Raw genomic sequence first — 14,700 nt, 5'->3', positions numbered from 1 at the left:
TTCATATTTACCCTTATGTATATGTGCCTTGCTTTGAGACACTGGAGGAGGCGAAGATTATTGATGAGATTTCTCAATTGTACAAATTTATAACTGCGCATGTTTGTCGAGCTTCAGGGCTGGCATGTCTGCGCACTGCCAGAGACAAATTTCCTCCAAAGTCATTGACATCTTTTGCAGATTGAATATTATAAAGCAAGAGGAATCCGTTTATAATAGCCTTTCAACAAATAAGGTTGCTGTCTCTTTGGAAAGTCTGCTTACTGAGCACGACATGGATATTGTGGTCCCTCTCCCCTATTCTGCATTTCGTTGTTACAATATCATTATTCGTTTCAGTAAGCAAGCAAAATATTCCGACTACGCATATATGCAACCCACAAGTACCAAGAGATGTTCCACAAGATATCGGATACATTGCATGATGAGACCTACACAATTTGTCATGTATATCTATTCGAAAAAATATTTCATGTTCTTTATTTTTGCCCTATACAAAAATACTTCTCAACCTTCAAATACTTGGAATCACGTGTATTTATTCCCTGATCAGTATTAATCGGAGTCATCCCATGAGACCTACACCCACTTGTTATGCGGCCCACGAGTCATACAGCCCATGAGTTCGACACCCGGCAAATAAGGCAATGGCACAACAGGCAAATAAGGCCCATGTGTTCGCCACCAGCCAAACAAGGCCCACGAGTTCAACACTGAGAAACTGTAATAGGTATGATCAAAAATGACGCACGTGTTCGAAATCATATCAGGGGGCTTAACGTCTCTATTGTGAGCCTTGTTTGACTATTGTCCCACTCATGGACTTTATTTGCGCATACTATAGGCTAGTGTCGAACTCATGGGCTGTATGACTTGTGGGCTGTTTAACTCATGGACTTTATGACTATTGTGGGCTGTGTGACTCGTTGGCTGTACGACTCGTGGGTTGTATGATTTTTAAGTGTCGAATTCGTGACGCGCAAGATACTGTTTCTTTGATAATGTTCACCTTCATACAGTTGATGTTTTAGGTAGATAGACGTTCTAGATATACTTCACAGTGTAATCCAATAATGCGGCATCTATGTCTTAAGATATAAAAAAAACGTATTTAAGCTGTTTTTACCGCCATGACTGACATGCAGTACATCCACGCATAGTGACAGTATAAAACATGCGACAAGATTAGATATGCCCCAGGGGAATGACAGGTGATAGATCTATTAAAAAACAGTAATGCATATGAACTCGTAACGATCGTAAACTTGATAGGGGCCTATATCTTTAGTTTCACTTTGGAACCACGTTTTGAAATACATTTATATCTATATGATAAGTGAAGATTTCATATCAATTTGTCAACGGTATCTTAAATTACAAAATTTCTATTTTTCCCCAAGAAGTGGCTCTAATTTTGCTTCCTATGCCAAAGCATAAATATATTGAGCAGGACATGAATAATACCACTGCCACGTTAGTTGGCAAATTCTTGATATCTGAGCTGCGAGTAACATATTTACGGTGAGGCTCTGAGGTTTGGCCGAGTGCTCGCACACAATCGAAGCCTCCAATCCTTCTTCTAGAGTTTGGTGGATAACGTAATATTATAGGCCATTGTCGGTTAAGAGCTTTGTAGTCGAGGCAAAGTCAATGTGCCGTCACTGAAGGATATAACATGCGTTTGCACACGTATGAGGGGCAGAAAAGAATATCAGTGCGCAATCGGAATTCCGTGACTGCTGCTTTCTTTTAACCCTGAGATATAATAGAAGAATTGACAATACATAACACAACTGAATGCATCTGATACTGGTTTAGGTACTCTAACAAGCTGCGCGGCCAATAAACATGGCTCTGGCTCTGGCAGGAATTGGGCACGAATTTGCGAGGAGGACCAGCAGTCTGCTCATGTTCCCCAGATTCAGTGGTTTAAAGCTATTCTATTCCAGACCAGCGATTGACATTCATCCACAGGATGGGATGGTCGATGAACAAGTGACCATTGGAGCAAGTGGCTTGGAACCTCGTCAACTGGTAATCCTGCGATCGAGCGTGAAGTCTGAATCCGGAAAATACTCGTTTCAAGCGCACGCTACATACGAAGCTGATAGCCTTGGGCATGTTAGTTGTGAGTACGACCCAAGACCCTTGTACAATGTAACTACTACTGTACCTCACTTTCACCCTCTGTACTCCATTATCAAAACCGCACGCATATCTTGTATATTGACCTTTTTTCATCCAGCATGATAATCTGTGACTTAAAAGTAAACCTTATTTCTTTGTTCACTGTCAAAATAGTATGTTAACCGTTAGATATCACAGTCTATCGAATGAATAGTATAGAGTACCGTTGCAATGTTTCAACATCACCGCAACAAAAATGACTTGAGTCGCGGCTATTCCACAATGTGGGCAGCACCACGCGTATTAACCAATCTAACGCAACAGCTCTTCAGTTTGAAATATTATGTCCCTGTTTCTTGAACGTGAAGTGGAGAGTGCATGGATTTATTTCTCGATCCCTCATCCTTCTACTTTGGTCCACACTCAGAATCACAAAAGTCTCATCGTGCTACCTGTAATCGGCAGTTTGGTGGTTGTGAACGACTTTGACTCAGTGTCAGTCAACAACTCAGTGTTACACTCAATATTCATTTCGGCGTCTTTTAGTTCATGGCTCTTCCCAAAAAAGGTTTAATTCTTGATTACAGCACGTCACAGATACCCTCATGATTTTTTTTTTTTGTGCTTGGTTGTACAATTTGAGTATCAAATCAAATCAAACTCTATTTTTAACTCTAGTCAGTAAAAAATAAAGATACAGGCCTATGTTTGTCTGTATGAATAAACATGAATAGCAATGATATATATATATATATATATATATATATATGTATAATATACATATATATAGATATATATGTATATATACTCTCATCAAAAAGTTACATATGATTTCTATAATATCTTTGAAGTCCAAAAGATTACCAAAGTGTGAAAATAATGGAGTAAAAGAAAGAATTTTCCGTCAAATCCAAATTCAAATGAAATGAGAGAAGAAGTGATGACAGCAATGATTTTGAATTGATTTCCCCAGTAAGAAAAATTGTGGATTATATCTGGTTCTTGAATTTTTCTCATGAATTCTTAAATTAAGATACTTTGTTCATATGATTATCTTTGTGCCGTTTCTCCCTATGTCATTTGAAGCTTGAGTTGACAGAAAATTCATAATTTCCTCCTTTAAGTTTGCCACTTTTATTTTGTTTTAGGTTATAAAGAGATAAAAGAAAGAAAACTTATTTTTGTTACCTCATTCACACCTCTCATTGTGTTAAACTGATCTTTATCGTCATTGTTTTCTTGAAAGGAGATTGCAAATGAAAGCCAGTGTAACAATTTTGGCAATTTTTATTTTTGTACCTTGGAGGATAAGAACAAATGTGTTCATTCATGCGGCCGCACATTTTTTCTTTATATTGACCTGCAGGTCGAAAGCTAAACTTAATTACCTTTAATAACTTAAATCATTCGTCGATTTTCATCAAAAGCTTCGATGAAAATTATGAATTCGAAAAAGTGTTTACTTTTTTTTAGTGTATGTATGTATATATATATATATACATATATATATATATATATATATATATACATGCATGATATGTGCAATATTGTTATAACACACTTGAAATCATAGATACCGATATGTGTGTGTATTTGTGGAAGTGAGTGTATGATGAGTGGAAGTGAAGTGACTTTTTGCATTTACTCTGCGTCTGTTCCTTTCAGTATATATATATATATATATATATATATATATATATATATATATTTGTGGACCCCTATGAAAACCAGCTCTGCTGATCAGGGTGTTCCACCCCATGAAAAGGAAATAAATTCAATTCAATCAATTCAATAATGTGCACTATTGTAATAACACAAAATCATAGATAACGATATGTGTGTGTATTTGTGGAAGTGAGTGTATGATGAGTGGAAGTGAAGTGACTTTTTGCATTTACTCTGCGTCTGTTCCCTTCAGTGAGTGAACAACCGTCACTGGGAGGAACGTATCTAGGACTTCAGCCCATGGGCCTGCTGTGGGGAATGGTTCCTGACGCGAAATCAGCCAAAAAGAAGGCTAGACTACTCAAAACCGATCCAAACATGCACCACTGGGTGTACACTTTCGATCTGTGCGACGGAAATGTGCCCAACGTAGACCAAGGCCCCGGAGAAATTCTCGCCTCAGAAACCGTAAAAAGACGTTTTGTCGCACCGTATGTGGATGTGAACAACGTTAATTGCGAATCATTCCAAGGAACCCTTTACCTACCAAATGAAACTGGTAAATTTGAAAACAGCTAGCGTCGCTTTTGCACCTTGTCATTTTATCGTGTACAATTTATAGTAATAAAAAACGGGATATATTATATTGATCATTATGTCCATTTGGTGTTATTATGTGGGATCACAAGACCACAAGATTGGAAAAGTATTATGAAAAGAACGTTACTGCTACAAATTTCTCTTATCAGCATTTAAAAGGCTTTGAGCATAACACTACTAACGAGCAAGTCTTTGATAGGTAAATATTTTGCTTAATGCAAAAGATCAATTCACCGATTAAAAAATAGGAGTGTCAGGTCTAATTAAGGTTTTCTGTGAAATTTATTTATGTTCTCACAGCTGGGGTTTACAGGAAGGTAATATGCGGTGTAATGCAGAAAAAATATAGCAGGTTTTATATGAGTGGCAGTATACTCCTAATATTACTGTTGATGTCAGTTTATAATCCTTGGGAATTGAAAAAAGCCTTTTCTTTTAATAATCTTCCCCTGACATATTATCACAGCGATTTTTGTGATATGATATAAATACGCAGTATATGTGATTGTATATGTAAGGACCATGATATCAGTTTCGAGCACTTTAGCGACTTCTTGAGCATCTCTATCCAAGACAGAATGAACATTTGTTTTACTTGTAGAACAATATACCCGTTAGGGTAATAAATATTTTCTCATTCCTGGATGAAAGTTGTAATTTCTAAGGACTAACTACAGACAGATGATATGAAAATGACGATCGATACAAATGTGCACCAACATGGAAAATATTGTATGGTAGTCAATATCCCTCAACTCCATACGAGTCATTGCAGGCATGTAACAGTCATGCTAAGTTAAAGCGGAAATAACAGTTGACATTTACATTTACACTTTCTTTCATCTTTTCGGTTGGGAAGTAATAATATGTACCATGGTTATTTTATATCATCGGCAATAACTATGAAACAGTCGCCTCGTCACAACTACCTTTGATCATTGAGATGGCCGGACTAGCCCCCAGAAGTGTTCAGGACAGGCCTCAGCTTCTGGCCTCCCATGGGTTTGCAGTCTTTGATTTTAATTACTTCGGTGCTATTGGAGAAGCTCTCTTGACAGGTGGACCAAAAGGGGAGAATGTGTACTTAGACTGTCAGCTGTTTTATGTAAGTCCAGGAAAATTTCCGTACATTTGTCTCCTTTCTGGTGAGACGTAAAAACCTGTGTCTTTTTTTTAAAAATTATGAAATAAACAACATCAGTATGATACACTTGCTTGACCGAATATGTCAGTTTAGCAGTGTTTACTAAGCTTCTCAAAGCTATGGCTATTTCCCTATTTGGACCTAATCTATTTGATATAATTTGATATCCATTCATTCATGACAACAACATGTATACGTTATACTGGAATACAAAGAGTTAAAACCAGAATAACAATAAAATAGCACGCCAAAAACAATATCTGAATGTTGACTCGTATGTGTTTATTGGACCATATACTAATCAAGTTTTACCAGTATTCAATTTCAACTCAAATCAAACGTCGATGAACAACTTGTTTTTTCTTGACGGAAAAAACCTAATTAAACAGTGACGTATATGGATGATATTATATAGAAATAGTACTGTCCCTATTCATACTATTGACAGAATGAACCCATTATTCGGCGATGTTTGAATTAACTAGATTACTCATATACAATAAAGTAAAGTTCTTAAAAGAAAGAAAGTTAGGGCGAGTGCTAATAAGTATTGATCATTTTAAGTATTTTCTTTTTGCATTCATAAATAATGCGCATGAATTAGCATTCATCAATATTCACCAAAGTACTTTTGTCTCCGTTTATTGAACTTTTTATTTCCATGGCAAAAAAATTATATAATTTGATATCAATATATGATATTAAAAGTCCACCATACGTTATTTTCATTTCGGGATATAGAGTAGGTCGTCATTTTTATTCTGCTTCTTGTTGCATAAGAGTGTAAGATACATTGACAATACTCTGCGATAATCATCATGGATAGATTAGCTCCCAGAAAATGAAAATTCATGTTGAATGATAACAGAATATCGAGGCAATTAGAATACAAACAAACAAACGTGGACTCCAGTTTCCTGAAAGACCGAGTTCGAGGCTTTTCCTTAAATGGTCTAAATGTAATGAATGGATCACATCTTAATTTTACCACCAAAATACGCGTTAAAGTATAGAATTGCATAAGGTCCTCACACTGTATAGGTCCATCGGCATGGCTGAGTGACACATTTTATAAGGCAAAATAAGAATATGCCGTGGAATGAAATGACATATTCGCAAAGAACACCAAGCTTTATGCAAGATATCTCTTTCCATCTTTTTTTTTCTGTTTTTATACCCCAGCCTTGCACTGCCCACTTTTGACACACAGTGAGGGTATAGACCAACATATTACTCAAAATAACACTACGTAACTGCGGCATTGATCATGTACATGTGCAAATTTGGACCGTCTACGTAAGGCTGCTTTCACATAGAAGTATACTATTCGGGTATTCGGGCTCGTTTTTCGAGGGCACGCGAATAGCTTGAATCGAACGATAGGATTTCCTCACACCGGTTCACATAGGAGGGCGCTATTCGAAAGTAATGAATAGCTGCGAAAAGTATAGTAAAGTGGGAATCGAGCTTGTTCGATTTTCTTGCAGTGTATACCGTCTCTTGTTTATGAAATAATGACACTTTTGGTCTGGATTTGCCCTTTAGCAAAAATAAGCGTGTAGACTGACATTTTGATGTAGTTTAAAAATTGTTAATAAGATTTGCTGGGATGTAGGAGGAATAAATCCTCACTGCATGGGATGGTGAGTTGACGGTGCGGGTGATGGTGTATTCGGTGCTCGAATAGCGAATAGCGAATACCAAATACCGAATACCGAATACCGAATACCGAATACTTCTATGTGAACGCAGCCTAAGACACATAATTGTATTATCTTTTCAAATACTCTCAAAACCCAGGACATTGTCGAATTTGCCCGGAGGCATCCCCGTATTGATGACACGAGGATTGGTATCAGCACTGGGTGCTCGGGCGGCTCATTGGTTCTCAGCGCAGTACCCAGGCTTACAGGTTTCCCCGTGCGCTGCATTTCGGTGCAAAGGTGCATGGATATCCTCTTTTACTACTTGGGAATACAAACACCTGATGGTTCCCTTATTCATCCCGCACCACTGACGTAAGAATTTGTTGGAATTCTCTTTTAGGGTTCCTTTACATTGTCATCACATCTTTCTGTAACCTATGGGAAACATGTATCTGGGATGAGATGTGAGGGTAAGTCCGTATCATGGTGTGTGTACCTTGGACTTCTGTTTCTTTCTTCTTTTTTTTTTTGGGGGGGGGGGGAGGGGGTTGGGAGGTTGGGAGGGGGTATCAAACATTTGAATCCAATATTTTATACTCTCACAGTAGTAGGCGGTGCAGTTTCTTTCGTTCTTTAATATCTTTACAATGTTCCATGTTTCATGCTGTCTCCTTCGTGTTTTGTTTTGTTTTTAGTTCACCCTCGATCTCTCACACTTTTTATGCCTCCGCCACTAAGTGTCGCCGAAGGCATTATGTTTTCGGGTCGTCCGTATGTCCGTCCTTGGTTCTGTCCTTCCGTCCGCAATCTATTTTGTGAACAGCGTTACTAAAAAACAGTTGGATGAATCCTAATGCAACTTGGTATGTGTATGTATGAGTCGACGAAGTTGTGCCTGTCAACTTTTGGGTGCACATGCTCAAGGTCAAATGGTCAAGGTCACATGCTCGAAATTTCACTATTTCCCTCATTATGCAATGCCTACAGGTATTTTCCTGACACGTATTGTATTTACTACCAAAGGAAGATTCTCCAGAGAAAGTTTTGGGTCATAAGGTCAAAGGTCAATACATATGCGTGTACTGACTAGCAGTGATCAGCTATCGAGGGAATTTAGGAGTCATGGATCAAAGGTCAGGGGTCAAAGCTCAAGGTCAACTCCTCAAAATTTCACTTTTCCCCTCATACTTTTGCAATACCTGCGGGATTTTTCTTGAAACTTAATGCATACATGTATTACCCAATAGATATTCTCTGTTTAGATGGAAAGTTTCTTCCCTAAAGGTCATAGGTCAAAAAGTAAAAGATCAACTGAAAGTGCTAAATGTCAGTTCTTCCGTCATATCTCGAAAGTGACTCAAGGTATCACCATGAAACTAAGTACATAATGTATGCATGTTCAACCTGACAGCAATTCTCTTGGGAATTTTAGAGTTATAAGGTCAAATGCCAGGTAAAAATGCTAATGTTTTGCTATTAAATCCTGAAATGACACTTCTTCTCCATATCTTGAAAATTACTCAGTGCATAAACTTATAAAAGGTTAAAAAGTCATGTAAAAATCCTCAAATACCTGCACTCTTTGACAATATAGCCATTCACACCTAGTTCAAGGAGAGTGAACATTCAACACATTTGTGACAATCCTGTCATGATATTTTGCTTGTTATGTGAAACTGGCATCACACATTGTCAAGACATTGTACTATGGGTCTATTAGGAGGACCACGCATTATGGCGGGGCATACCTGTCGCCATAGCGACATTTAAGCTATGGATTTCGTTGTGATAATCATAATGTTACCAACACTAAGTACTTGCTACTATAGTAGTTTTATCTTACACCGAGTTCCCAGTTCACTGTAAACAACATGCTGTGCTGCATGCATTGCAGTGTGATGTCACTGCAGTTTGCGAGTCAAATATGGAACATCAGTAGTTACTAAAATTGGTTGAAACGGTACTCACCTGAGATTCAACTTCGTTTTATTTTCGAGTTATTTCCTCACATTCGCCTGATGCTTTTCTTACACAGTAAATATATAAATTATTATTTTATCAATACTAATGATGAATATATTTTTATGAAATTATCTCAATCACCGATTTCATTAAAATAGATTATCACATGTTGCACGCAAGGGAAATGTAGTAGGAAGTGTATTTGAGATTTCCTCTCATCGGTAATAGTGTATGGAGCGTCCTTGTCCAGTGAAATATCCTGGAGAGGTGATATGCTCTTATCTTTTGTCTGTGTATATGAAATATGAATTGTATGTCCTAAAACCCTCGCTTTTAAATGTCAATTTCTCTGATCAAGGAGCGAGGACAGGTATTCGAGTGTCAAGCCGGGCGAGGATGGCACCCTGTTTGTAACGGCTGACTTCGATCATCATGTATATGACGCGGCAAATCGTGAAGACTACGTGGCCCCAGTAAGTGACATGCACAGTTTGATGTTATTCGTTATTCATAATGAACATTATTATAATAATCATTACAATAGTACTTTATGAATCCACTCAATTATATCCAAAATTTTGGACGATAGGCTTACAGAGACAGACATTAGGGACATTATAATGGCTCCTATTTTAACCCTAAAAAGACTGGGTTATTTTGGTAGCTCGAAAGACTGGGGGGGGGGGGGGCCTAAAGGGCCCCCCTTAAGATCTCAGCCGTGGATCGCGCGATCGCCGCGGAAATTTGCACAATGGTAGTGTGTGATGTAATCTACAAGATCGTATATTTAAATTTTCCAAAATAGTCTTCTTTTATTTTATTTTGATTAATTATGCTAATTTATGCGATAAATCAGACTTTTTATCTAAATCAGTAAATAAAGCTCCAAAAGTGCTCATTTTTGGTCTAGATATTCTTTGTAGCATTCTTAGCAAATGTACTTGAAAAAAAAATTCGGTATCAAAATTAATTTCTTATTTATTTTATTGTTTTATGAATTTCTTATGTATTTCTTTGTTTTCGACCTTTTGTTTTTGTTTTTTTTTCAGCAAAATTTGTGGCAGACCCTTTTTGAAGCATAATACTGCTAAAACAAATTGATTTTAGCCATTGAGAGTAAAAATAAGCATATTTATATGAACCATGTGATAAAACTCAATTTGTATTGACTTTGTACACAAAATCACATTTTTGAGCCATTTTCGGTCTCACATGCATGTACAAAAAGTTATGTAACTTCAGAACCGTACCCCCGGGCGTCACAAATTTGGTGTCAAAATGTGTGGGAAACTCGAAAAAAAAAAGTCACAGAGCATCGCGGCGAGAGCATTGCGTGTTGCTGAGTAATCGCGCGAAATGTCGAGGGGGGGGGGCTTTTAGGCCCCCCCCAGTCTTTTTAGGGTTAAAGCTGCAATAATGTGACGGCACTGTCGTGATGGATAAACGCTATTTCATGTAATATAATTATAACTATAACTATTTTCATGTAATATAACTATAATTATAACTATATATATATATATATATATATATATATATAATATATACAGAGGGAGAGAGAGAGAGAGAGGGAGAGGGAGAGAGCAGGAGAGAGAGAGAGAGAGAGAATAATGTAACGTGCGTGTAAACAATAATTACTGTGATTAAAATGATGGTACTAATGGTCCTGACGATTCACTCATCCACTATGTCTCGAACACACACACACGCACACACACACACAGAGGGGGGGGGGGGGGGGGAGGGTGGGTAATCTTTATGAGCAGAAGGGCAGAGAACGTGAATAAAAATACTGACCATATGTGACCGTGCACCTCAAAACGAACATAAAGTCGCACACACTGATTGTGCGTGAGGACTGAAAACAAGTGAAATGGGTCAACCTAGCCAAACGTGACTTTTTCATATTTTCTAAAAGAGCAGGTCTTCTTTTACATTATGCTAAAATTTGGTATCATAAAACGGGCAGGAAAGTGTGTTTTTTAGCAGTTTATCTCGAACATTTTTTGATAGAATAGTGTGATTAGGTGTGTCTTCAGAATCCCTTTTTCATTTCTGAAAAACCTTGTCCACACTCTTCACTTTCAACTCTAATAACTTTTGCAAGGATAGTGCTACCGCTTTGAAAGTTGGCATTAATTATGGAAAGAATGTGTTAATGAGACATGTTTAATTTCAATTTAATCTGATAATCCCTTCATTGTTGTTACTCCAGTGGTTTACTTCCTGTTTTTTGTCCCATTCATCGCACAGCCAGCACGGTTTGGTAAAGATTAAGCGCTTGAATAGACACTGTACTTCAGAGCTTCTTTTCTCAGTTCACACTTTTTCTGAGGTTGTGCTTTCTTTCCAATATTTAGATAGGTTAGGAGAATCCATTTGCTTTGAGTTAGACATCATTTTAAAGCTTAAAGTCGGCTCTTTCAGAATATGGTCTTAACTAAAAATTCATGTCTGGCGACTTTTTGTTTGTTTTGAGGTGCACTGTCACATATAGCATTTATCAAGGAGATTCAAAGAGCCCAAGCCAAGCAATATTTGAATGTTCTCAGTTGACTGATATTTCTGGGGCATAATGGCATTTAATCAAGAAAACAACAACAACAACAACAACGACAACAACAACAGCAACAACAACAACAACGACAAAAACGTTTCCTGAGAGGAGAATTTTACAAAATCACGTCTTTAATGTATTATAGGTGGAGAATCTGTCCATTCCGACCCTATTCCTTGTCTGCGGCGATGATCAACTTGCACCAACTGAAAAATGTATGATCAGAGTGAGTATATTGGCGTCTCTATTGTCGTTTATATATGAAATTTGGCCCGCTGAAAATTAAAGAAAATCATACGACTCGAGCAACACCGACAACTTTGTTATGCAAAGAGACGCTGCGAACCGTACCAAGGTAATATTGTGAAATTGTGATTTCAGCTCTAGAAATACCGTTAATATGACTAATAATTCATTCAATAAATGGAACCTGCGTTTACAAGCTTAGCTTTTGCGGTTCCATCATATTTCACAAGTTATAGAGAATTGTCTTATGTACATTATATACGCTGACACACTTTCTGTCCATGACCCGATTTATAACATATTTTGTATCTTGCTTGGTTTGTATTCTTTTTAGTGTATTTCGATGAAATGTATATCTCATGTGAAATATGAAAATAAATATGCTGGAACTGTTTACTGTGTCTCGAATGTAAGACCGGTGCAGTTTCAGTTATTCTATTCAATTCAATTCAATATTCAATTCTGGACAATCTGAACACTCGCATATACTCGCGAGTTTCTTTCCTTGAGTTTCACTTTGCCAGTTATTCGTTTTACTCTTCTGTGCAACCAATCACCCATACTCTTTACTTTAGGCATTGTGGTCGATCAAAATGTAGGAAGTAATTACTATAATGTCTAATCTACAAAGGGGAAACCTCCACCTTATACTCTGTCCCAGCGAGCTTTTTTTGTAAGCTTGCATAGTTCATGTATACGAACCAAATGAAACCAAATGAGCAGTATTACTGGTAAATAAAATTTAGATACAAATGAAACAGCTGCAATCAAGAATCAATGTATTTCAGTCGGGGGCGGGCAACTCCAATGCTAATACACAGTAATAGGAAGAGGTTTTGTAATTAAGAGTCCCTCACGAAACAGGTTTCCAAACCTTATCCAATATATGCACACTTTGAACAAGCATGAGAAGTATAGTAAAGCAAAACAGAATTTGTAATGCTGGCAAAAAGAAAAAGAAAGAGAAAAACCTGTAGACCTTGAATTTACTGGACTTACATAATTTCATAATCTGTGAATGAAAATAACAACAGCAAAAATAACATGAACAGCACCGATTGACTGCTACATTTACGTCCGATAGGCGGCAAAGCGGATGAGACAAGCTGGAAACGGTCATCTTGTAGACTTCGTCCATCTTCCCGGTGCTGGTCACCTTCTGCAATCCCCCTACCTTCCCCTCAGTACGGAATCATCTATATACTTGCCTGATGTTGTGGATGGTAAGTCAGACAAGAATCAGACATTTTTTTTTTTTTAAAGTTGAAGCTGTAGCATTCTGTTTAAAACAATTCCTACATACGTGCATATTGCTTTTACTCACATGCCTCTAAATTCTTTTCAACTGTTAAACTACCTGACATAGCTGCTGACCTCGTTGTGTGGAAACGTTGAAGATAAGTGTTGAAGTCATTTCCCCAAGTAATATAAGTATGGTGTCATTCTTACTTTTATCATAGTTCAACACAACTGGTAAATTTGGAACATGACACAATCCAGTTCCTCTGTAGGGCCTACTATTCGATGAATTTATTATTTCTTTGATTCCCCTATTCTTTCATTTACTGATAAGTAAATAGATAAGTTACAAATACAATCCTCCCTTTTATAGGAACTCGAATAAACATTGTATGGAACAGGTATGGTATGGAATACTGCCCGGTCCCTATCAGTTTTATTAAACAGAAGCATCCCCACGCTAACAATGCCATTATAGGCAGGATTATAGTGTTAAAACATCGAACTAAACATTTCATATTAAATCGTGTACAGTAATGAATGACGTTATTTGTTTTAAGTAGTGTCATGTTAACGTTCAAATGATAAGTTACAGAAGCACATACTTTCCTTTGACTGCCTAAAACAGTGTTGCTTATGATTACCTTCTGAAATATATAATTCAAAGGTCAAACACATTCCTAATGTATCTCCTATCCAACAGCCCCCGTATACGCCCGCTGGGGCGGTAAACCGAAGTTGCATGCAGAGGGGCAAGTTAAAGCATGGCAGAAGATGCTTGACTTCTTCAGAAAACATCTTGGTCCTGTGGAGCCTTTGAGACGGGACTGGCTGTCCACTACATCTGTCTAAAATGTAACACTTGCGTCGATTTATTCTGACTGAATTGTGAAGATTGGATTTGGATTCAATCAACGTGACTGTTTATAAAGCAAACGGTAACTGGACCGACAGCCTGCAAACCGACAGAATTACTTGGCAACAACTATAAGACACTGCCTCTGCTGTAAACGGACTCTACCGAAAGAACTAAAGATTGAGGTCTTAGTCACTGATCCCCAACAGCTGATTGGCTGTCTAATCTTCTGAAATTTGTTTTGCCGTTTAATGTGGATTTTAGCGATGTCGAAGCCACCAGAAAATCGAGTTTTACGTTTTGTGTGTTTTTTTTTTTCACTCAGGACTACAGCAATTCTCAACTTAGCCTCTTACAAGAACCGTTAAACACAGTCCCTAACCTTAGTAATGAAGCTCTGCAAGTAATAATGATAATGATAATTAATATAATAATGATAATGATAATAATGGTAATAATGATAATAATAACTCGTTAAGGTTTATAGAGCTCTGTATTTCTAACGAAAGACCCATCACAACCTTATTTACAGCCTAATACAAGCCTATTTCCATGGCAGAGAAAGGCTTTGTTGGAGGAAGCCAAATTCAGAACTCAATACCGTAATGAAAATTAAGGATTTGGAAAAGGATTTCTTTAACCCTTTCTGTGACAACGA

The 14,700-nt window shown here is 37.4% G+C and overlaps 1 protein-coding gene across 1 annotated transcript; it reads left to right on the top strand.

Moving 5' to 3' along the window:
• Window positions 1-1,848: 1,848 nt before the first annotated feature.
• On the top strand, window positions 1,849-14,038 carry LOC139711301 (acyl-coenzyme A thioesterase 1-like). The gene is made up of 8 exons (XM_071623209.1): window positions 1,849-2,128; window positions 4,046-4,283; window positions 4,693-4,709; window positions 5,304-5,497; window positions 7,337-7,479; window positions 9,503-9,617; window positions 13,032-13,170; window positions 13,890-14,038. The coding sequence occupies exons 1-8, from the start codon at window positions 1,849-1,851 to the stop codon at window positions 14,036-14,038; spliced, it is 1,275 nt and encodes a 424-aa protein (XP_071479310.1).
• Window positions 14,039-14,700: the final 662 nt, after the last annotated feature.

Source organism: Diadema antillarum, unplaced genomic scaffold (genome assembly GCF_040938485.1).
Source record: "Diadema antillarum isolate AM-2024a unplaced genomic scaffold, OU_Dant_1.0 scf00000040, whole genome shotgun sequence".
In the NCBI taxonomy this organism is placed as follows: domain Eukaryota; kingdom Metazoa; phylum Echinodermata; class Echinoidea; order Diadematoida; family Diadematidae; genus Diadema; species Diadema antillarum.
Note: the sequence above shows the minus strand (reverse complement) of the source record. Positions and strands in the feature narration are given on the sequence as shown.